At 47.9% G+C, this 8,776-nt stretch overlaps 1 protein-coding gene across 4 annotated transcripts in view; it reads left to right on the top strand.

Annotated features, from left to right (window-relative positions):
- The first annotated feature begins 5,269 nt into the window (after positions 1–5,269).
- The window catches only part of LOC104917033 (rho guanine nucleotide exchange factor 9-like), a 53,800-nt gene continuing 50,293 nt past the window's right edge, over positions 5,270–8,776 (top strand). The window contains exon 1 of one of the 4 annotated variants that reach the window (XM_019611680.2): positions 5,270–6,248. Coding sequence is in view for 2 of the 4 variants with exons in the window: in XM_019611682.2 (XP_019467227.1) it covers positions 6,247–6,255 (9 nt within the window). In the remaining 2 variants the exon portion in view is untranslated. Of the gene's footprint in view, positions 6,260–8,776 lie in introns of all 4 variants that reach the window. The other 3 variants (XM_019611682.2, XM_010728100.3, XM_019611683.2) reach the window with 3 other exon arrangements.

Genomic DNA, 8,776 nt, shown 5'->3' with positions numbered 1-8,776 from the left:
TGAAGATGCCTGTAGAGTACAGGCTGGGAGATGGAGCAGATGTATGTAGAAGTGAAAGCACTTGCCATATGATTGCCAGAGGCATGAGATTTCAGTCCTTCTTAATACTTTAACTTCAAATAATCTTAAAAATAGTTTTCTCTTTCTCACTGGAATCCAGACAAGCCCAATGGGATCAACTTCTCTGACAGGCTCTCTGCCAGTGCCATCTGAGCTTTGATTTGCACGGTATTACAAAAGCTCTGAAACCTGATGATATCAGCACTTCAGCCCCTGTGGTGGCACAGCCACTGCTGGGGTAGAGCCTTGCAGTTGTACGTGTGCACTCTGGTCCCTTATGAGACCACGGTGACATACATGGTTTTGGCTCTCTCTCTCCCTCCCAGCATAATGCAAGTGCTTTAATTCAACAGAGAAAAGAGCACAATCTGCTGAGATGCTGGATCAGTTTGCAGAAGGAGCCATCATCAACTGATGTTTCCAGGGGTGGTCCAAAGCCAACCTTGGTTAGCATCTGACATGTCACTTCTACCCTTTGCTCACAGAATTAAGTCTTGTTCATCTGGAACACAGCTTTCAAGAGAACAGTTAGCTAGGGCTGGTGCACAAGTACTTCACACCCACCCTGCCTACCTTCGATTGTTGTCTGTCTCTTAGTATTAATTGAAATGGCTGAAAATAAATTGACCTCTACAGTGGGGACATAATTGTGTTATATACCATTTCTTGTTTTCTGTGATGGAGTTAGAACTGGTGAAGAACGGGAAAGAGTTTGTCTACTGCAGCTTGCCCTAGCTCTGTATGTTTGTGTATGTAATACATCTACTAAGGGTCAAGCATTGAATGTTAGTGTGGTGCTTCCCATCCTTTGGTGAAATTCTTGGGTTTTGTTTTCATGGAATACTTAGAGTAGTGACCCAGAGATGCTCAAGTCTATCACTGTAGCCTCTGAGCTTTGTGTAATGGTCTTGGCCAGTTGGTCAAGCAGGTTATGCAGCACAGCCAGCTCAGCCTCCAGCACTGCACTGCATTCTCTAAACACTGCAAAAGTGGGCTTAAAAACTTAACTTACTCTCTTTTCCAGCACTCTTTAGCTGTGCTGTGAGAGCTGCTTGTTTCATGGGTTGTGCTCTGCCATGTTCCCTATCTGCCTTCTCTCCCTTTTCTCTGCTTTGCAGACTCTCATCTCAGCCTTCTCCTCTTCAGAAATTCTTCTGAAGTCTATTTTATGCCCTGCAGCTTTTGGGATCATCAACTTATCCTTGCCCACCTCTGCTCCTTTCTCCTTTGTCTTTCTGTAATTGTATTTTATATTGGTTCTGTACATGAATCATTTGCTTGTCTAGCTATGCTATGAATTTGCTAAAGTGTGTTATGCAGTTAGCAGGGAAGATGCTGGAGGAGGTTGAGCTTGTCACTATCACCTGCTGCTTTGCTTTGTTGTTTCTCTCTGGTTGAGGACACAGGCTGCTGAGGGAGGGAGGACTGGATCAGAGGACAAGGTGAAGTGGAAACTTTTAAGGGAGATGTGGAAAGCAAGGAAAAAGGAAGAATGGCAAAAGAAAGAAGTAGAGAAGGTTACTGGAAGGAAGTCCCCAAGTTCATGTGAACGGTGAACAGTGGGGAACCTTGGCATTTGCAAGATGGAGTGGAAAGGCAAGGAACTATGAGTGGGTGGAAGAAGGTAAATTTGACTGCCAAAACCTGTTCCCTGACTTTATGTTCATCCATTTTGTATGCAGCTCACTTTGGGTAAGGAACGTTAAGTCTTGGGGATTTCCAGTGAGGTCAGTCCATAAAAATACAAAATGATGGGGTCTCTTGAGGAATGTTTCCCTTTGGTGTAGCCCTCTCCTCCCCTCTGACTGAAGGATGGAGAAGAGGGCTCTGCCTGCTGCTTGCAGTGAAGAGAGGAAAAAGAGGCAGCTTCCAGTTTAAAAAAAAGCCTCCTTTTTTTGGAAATATAGCAAATCATAATCTCACTTAATCTTTGAAACTCTAAACTTAATTCCTGACTAGATTTAGAAAAAAATAATGACTGTGGCTGTCCTTTTATAATCTCTAATACAGCTGAGGGCTCGGGCCCCACCTCAGTGCTGGATGCAGTAGGCAGCAGCTGGTAAGCGCCAGCAGATGAGGTTGAAGAGAGAAAGGAGCAGCTGCACCTCCCCTGCCTACCCATCCCTTGGTCCCACTGCTGCTTGTTCCTCTTCACGGGCAGTATTAGTAATGCAAATGCTGGGTTTAAACTTCTTTCGTTGTGCCATGTAGGTCTGTGATGGGGTCTGGGCACAAAAAGGAACACGAAGGAACCTGGTGCTGCTCACATTCTAAGATCACTGGCAGCTGTTTTCCAAACCGTTACATTCCCACTCTGGGATCTGCCTGACACACTGCCTGGGTTCTCTGAAAGGGTCATCTCCTTTGGCTGACTGCTGAGCATGTTCTCCTTGCCTGGCAGAACTGGGGTTTTTAGCCCCGCTGCCTCCCTACAGCTGCATCAGTGTAATTCACTGTATTTGTGCTGGGGTTGTGGGTGTAAGTGCTCTGTTTGTGCAATTAATGGAAGATGGAGCTGATGTGTTAGCAAAACACAGGTGCCTCTGCACATCCAAGACTGCAGTGTAGCTGTTAATCTGCACAGAGGATCTATGGTAGAGCAGGGAACTGAAGCTGAAACCCTGTGCTCCTGTTACCTACCCCTGGACCATCCTGCCAGCTCAAGTGGAGACGATGTACCTGCCAGTGGGAGGTGAATGTAGGACCTTTAAGCATTCAGATGTAAATCCTCGTTCCTGATTTACAGCTGCATTTGGTTAGCTGATAATGGGTTGTGCTAATTGCTGGAGACATCCATTGGAGGGAGTTGTGGTCACATGGCTGACTCAAGTATTACGCACACAGAGGTTGAAGATTTGGCATCACCTGCTTCAGAGGCAAGCCTCAAAATTACTGTTACTGTAATTAATGTTATGAGGATGGTCCTTCTGGTTTGGCTGTTATGTGAGAGCCCAGAATACACTGTCCCTGTCTATGTGTATATACAGATTTATATATGCACCTCTATATGTGTGATGTATTAGTGGAAGCCCTGGTTCCTTCCTTCTGGATGTGCCTGTTGGGGGCTGCTGAAGTTCAGAACTGCTTTCTTATACAGAAGAAGCCATGCTGGTCTTGCATTACAAATCGTGCTCCTGAGAGCTGCTGTGATATCAGGGCATGTGCTGTGCTGTGAGGGAAGGCAGTGTTTTATGTAACTGCTACATGTCTTGTCTTCTTGTTCCTCAGTTTAATTCTATGCAGAAGATTAGACCAAACTTTCCAGAAAGCATTATATGAAGTTAAACTTTGGGGTGGTTTTATATAAACCCCTGATGTGTAGGTGTTATTTTCACTAAGGCTTCCAAGAGAAAGTATCATCCATTTCCCTATTAAAATTAACATTTAGTGCACGCAGAAGGCATGGGAAATTACATAAGGCAGCAAGTACGTACTGGGAATACTGTGAATAATTTAAACAGGAGCCTGTATGCAGTACATCTATTTGTGCTGATCAGCCTTGGTTGCTGTTACATACCCTACGCTTACACTGCATACCGTGGGGTATCGGCGCATCCCTGTGCGGCATTTCGGGCAGCACCACTGGGAGCTCCGCGGCCACGGCTGAGCTCCGCAGCTGCGGTGACGCACGAGCGGCCGTGGGGCGCGGGATGGAGGGGACCCTCCTGCTTGCGGCTGGCGGGGCTGCAGGCAGGGGCTGGCCTCGCAGCCTCTGTTTGCCCTCCCCTCCGCTGTGAGTGGCTCAGCGCTTGCGGAATGACTGCCTGAGACATGCCAGGCCCATTGCTCCTAATGAAATCCTCTTTTTCGCTTACGGAAGTAGCTATTGAGCATGTGTGGTGGCTGCTGCACTGTTTTTCTGGATGGTTCCTAGGCCTTAGCTGCTTTCACCTGCCCCATTTCTTGCCTCCTCACTCCCGGGCTGTGTGCAAAGGCACAGAGGGATCTGCCTGGATGCCCCACCGGCCACTCTCTTCTCAGGGTTGAGCAGATGTAGATGGCAGGGGTGAGGCAGGGGATGGGATCATGGGAATGCAGACTCGGGCTTCGGAAAATTGCCTGTATTGGTTTGGGAAGGGATTGTGGCTACAACAAATGCACCACATCTGTGATATGGTTGCTGTTCCAATTGTCTAAAATTGCATTAGGCAAACTCTCCTAAGAATGCAGACGTGCTAGGAAATGCAGGTTGGAGCTTGGTGATGCAGTGCATCCCTCACCTGGCCCCAGCCCAGCACTTGCTGATGGGGCAGCTGTCTGCCTGGGCTGGTTCTAAAGCTGCTGCTTGTAAATATGTGAGTAAAAAAATCTTCTATAACTGTTCTTATGAATGGGAGATGCTCTATTTGAACACAGCAGGATGCTTCAGTCTCTGTGGGACAGCCTTTGGCTTTCAATTCTCACAAAAAGAAGGGGAGGGCAGAGATGAAACCCCCTATTTAACCCAAGGGTGCTGTGATGGGAAGAAAAGCTGCTGACGCTGCAGAACGCCAACTCCAGGCAATGGCTGTTCAGGTTTACAACATCCAAATTCTCCTCCACTCGTGCTGTTGGAGCACGAACTGAGGGCTCACTCAGTGTGCCTTGGCCTGGTGCCTGCCTGCACGCCCCGGGTGTGCTGTGCAGAACAGCTTTCCTGGAACGCGCTGCCGCTCGGCCTCCGCGCAGCTCAGCGTGTAATGCATATGCATTGGCAACGTTTCTATATTTGTCTTTGCCTGTAAAATCATTTGCTTTTTCCAGCTGAGCACTTTTCCTTGTGTGTGCATGTGTGATGCTGCTCTGAGGTGACTGTTGGGTCTGGGATAGCAACTGGCATCTGGGCCATAAACGCTGATATAGGAATTGGCATTTCTGGCTGCTGTAGGAGGAATAAAGATCCCCCCCTACGCTCTGCTTCTCTTTTCACAAAGCTCTATCTGTAGAATGCAGTGGTAGTGTTTAGCGTTGAGAAAACAGCGCAGTGCTGACGGGAGAGGGTAAACAATGTGTTTATGATAGGATTGTCCAGAGCTCAAAAACGCGATTCTCTCCGTTCCCACCTCCAAGGCTGCCCGTGAATTTCCACGTTCCGAGGGGCCGCCGTGTTGTTATTGCGGCTGCTTGGCTCCCCCGTTCCCCTCCCGCTCCCATAGCCGGGTGCTCCCGGCAGCGCTGCCTCTCTGCGCCGCTCTTCCCTCGCTTCCCCCGAAGCACGGCGCGGGCGTTGCAGCCGGGCAGCGGTGTCCCCGCGTACCACGACGGCGGGGAACGGCATCTGCGCTGCGCAGAGAGCCCGGAGCCGCCTTCGTGGAGCCCAGCGCTGCCATCCCACCGCGTCTCTGCTTCCCCAAGCGCCGGACGGACGGGCGGAGAGACAGACGTGCCGGCACGGCGCTCGCTGCCGCGGCGGGCGGAAGATGCGCGTATTTATGGAGCCAGCGCTTCCTTTTGCGTTTGACTGACAGCTAGGATCCCTTCGCTGCCTGGTCACCGGCGCTGATTTGTATGCGCAAGGGTCCGCCTCGCACCGAGATGCAGCCACAGCAGCTTGCAGAGCTGTCACACTCACACAGGCTTCTTATCTGCACTGGCTTGACGAATTAAAAAGCAAGCCAGCCAGCGAGAGAGACCGGGAGAGAGAGGGGGGAAGAGAGAGAGAAGCTTGCAGACAGCGCTCGCTTGCTTTCCTAAAGGAAGGATTTTGCGTCTCTAGTGCTCCCTGGTTGTGATGATGCTTCACTTAGCGGGCTCCAGAATGAGCTAGAGACAGCAGCTAGGGGGATAAACTGAAAGCAGACCACAAACCGTTCCGAGCAAACCAAACCGGGAACAGTTTTCTCCTTTATTCTAGCATGGTGGATGTATGGACAGTCTTACAGAGCAGAGGTTGACTTCTCCAAATCTGCCAGCCCCACATCTCGAACACTACAGTGTTCTGCATTGCACCATGACCTTGGATGTTCAAACGGTGGTCGTTTTTGCAGTGATTGTGGTGCTATTGCTTGTGAATGTCATACTCATGTTTTTCCTGGGCACTCGTTAAATGGATTTTTTCTCCTGAGCTGTTGGGGGCTACTACTACCACTAGCAATTCAACAAGAGAGCAAGAGCGGGAGAGAGAGAGAAAGGAGAGAGAGAGAGAGAGAAAGAGAGATTCTTACTGAGGGGGGAACGCGTTGAGCTTCAACATGGCCTCGCTGTGATATGTATGACGTTGGTATATTATCTCTCCCTAAATCTTTTGTCATGTCTTGTCTTTAAGTATGCCTGTAAGTGTAGCTGCTTTTGCCTGGGTTTTAAATGTGATAAATAATAGCGATCGTCCATTCCTGTGTCGTTCTGTGCTAGAGAGATAGAGGTGTACGTATGTAGTTAGAAGCAGAATGAAAATATCTGTCTGTAAGCAGCACGGGCTGTGTTATTGTGTGCTTCCTTTAAAATACTGACTCAAGTTAATAACGAGATGTTTTGTTCGAAATTTCCAGCAAGCAGTTAATGTGAATGTCTGTGAGAGTAACCATGTAGCTGCCAGGTGAGAGGTGCTGCCTGCAATTGGATTGAGCTCTGGACATTTTGGCTTGGGGTGGGGGGGGGGAAGATGAGAAATCCTATTAAAGGATTAAATCTTTGCTAAAATAACATTCAGCCACAAAAGAGAGAGAAAAACCCAAATGTCTTTATTTATCTGTGTTGCCTTGATGATCTGACTTGATTTCTCAATGTTCAACCCAAAAGCCTCCAAATTCTGTGTCCACACCGATTTAGCCTAGTGCCTCTCTTAAGAGATGCGAGAGGGACTGAATGTAACCTGCGGGGCTTTTTCTGTCTGTCTGTGCTTTGTATCTTGCAGATTGAGAAGGAGAAATCAAAAATATCAGGGATGCATGCTTTGTTGCTAAAGAAACAGACACGGAGGGGATGGATTGGCTTTGGTTTCTCTTGAAATCTTGTTTAGCCTTCTTTAATGTCTGTGTATTTATATTGATGGTTTTTGGTAATATACGTAGGGAAAATCTTTGCCCACCTTAAGGGTAACGAGATTTTGAGATGGGCTGTTTTGTGTGACTTTATTTACATTGATTTTCTTGAAAATGAAGTGCGGAGCTGCATGTTATAGGCTTGCTGAATAGGTGTTCACCAGCGAGAGGTCTGTCTGCTGGCAGATGTCTGGTCCCAAATTGCAATGTTTACAGCCTGCAAGCAGCTGTGGGCTCCAGTTCCAGTTCACCAAGTCAGCGAAGGTTTGAAGGGGATGACTGAAAAGAGCAATGTGTTCTCCTCTTGGAAATACATCTCCGGATTTCAGTACTGTTCTGTTAGAAATCTGATGGAGTTTTATTTTAAATATATTTTCCCCTTTCAAAAATCAGAATTGCTCCAGAAATTAAGAAATCACAGTTTGTAAATGTTTAGATCTCTCAATAGCCTTCACTGGAATTATTTTGCTTTGATAATTAACCAGTTGGTACCAGCTCCAGCTGTATTATTTATCTGATGTCCTCCAGTGATCCAGAGGAAAAAAAAAAAAAAAAAAGTAGTAATTGATTAATAAAGGCACGGATGGGGCTTACAGATGGGGGCTCCCAGCCATTCCCATGCGAGTTGTGCTGCGAGTTGAATGTAGAGATACACTGAGGGAGCAGAGTTGTTTTTGGCTGGTGGCACAGTCGGACATTGAGTGAAATGCTATAGGTCTGCGGCTCTGAAACTGTCCTTAGCTGTAAATAAGAGAGGGGTGGGAAAAAAAAAAGCCCTGATCTCAGGGTGGTAACATTTGGCTGGCTGAACTGACAGAGGAGTGTGATGGCAGCGATGCCAAACCCCGTGGCACAGCACGGCCGCTCGGTGCCTCCTGGCTCTGCGTCCTCACCCTGGGAGCTACCCGGGGGAGAGGGATCAGGGGTAAGACTGAGTGACCATCCCTAGGAAAAGTCATTTGGATGCTGAGCGTGGTTTGGGTCGTTAAACAGCTCCAACCAGCTTCATTTTCCTGTTAGCTGTGTGATGCCATTAGTTTTATAGGTTGCAGAACCTCTTGGAAATATCACAAAGGAGCAAAGATCACCAAGGAGAGGGGATCAATCAGATGGCAGCCAAAATAACCCTTGTGGTGATACAGTTTTAAACAGTTTGGGGGAGCAAGGTGAAAAAATGAAAAGCAAAAAAACCCAGTGAGTTAAAAATAAGAGGCAACTGTGTCTGAATGTTGATTTTCCTTGCTGCTAGAGCCTTGGCATCAAGGTTTACCTTTCAATACGATTTCTACGAGGAATGCTCGGTACCTGCTGGGATGTTCCAGTCTGTGCTGGTGCATTCCTCGATGCAGAGCGGGCAGTGTGTGTGTGTGGCTGATATGTGCCGGTGTGATGGACCTCCTGGTCCCTGCAGGGACATCGTGCGGGGCTGGGGGACCGTGGGGCTTTGGGTGCATGGGGAGGGCAGAGATGTCAGGCACGGGATAGGGGTTTCTGCAAACGTGTGTATTTTTTCCATAAGGGAACGTGCTTAAAGGGGATTGGTGTAAATTTAGTAATACTTCCTGGGTTTCTGCTCTCCCAAAGGTTGGTAGGATTAAATAGACTAAGGTTTGTGCAGAGCACCTTGAAAGTTCAATGCAGAAAAAAACTTCGAGTGTTGTTTTAGCAATGCTGTGTTGGGCATCCTGTTGGGCTCTAGGAAGAAAGAGAGGAAACGAGCACGGAAAGTGAGCAAGGGCCGGGGTTTTTGCTGTGTT

This window comes from Meleagris gallopavo, unplaced genomic scaffold (assembly GCF_000146605.3).
Source record: "Meleagris gallopavo isolate NT-WF06-2002-E0010 breed Aviagen turkey brand Nicholas breeding stock unplaced genomic scaffold, Turkey_5.1 ChrUn_random_7180001953933, whole genome shotgun sequence".
In the NCBI taxonomy this organism is placed as follows: Eukaryota; Metazoa; Chordata; class Aves; order Galliformes; family Phasianidae; genus Meleagris; species Meleagris gallopavo.
Note: the sequence above shows the minus strand (reverse complement) of the source record. Positions and strands in the feature narration are given on the sequence as shown.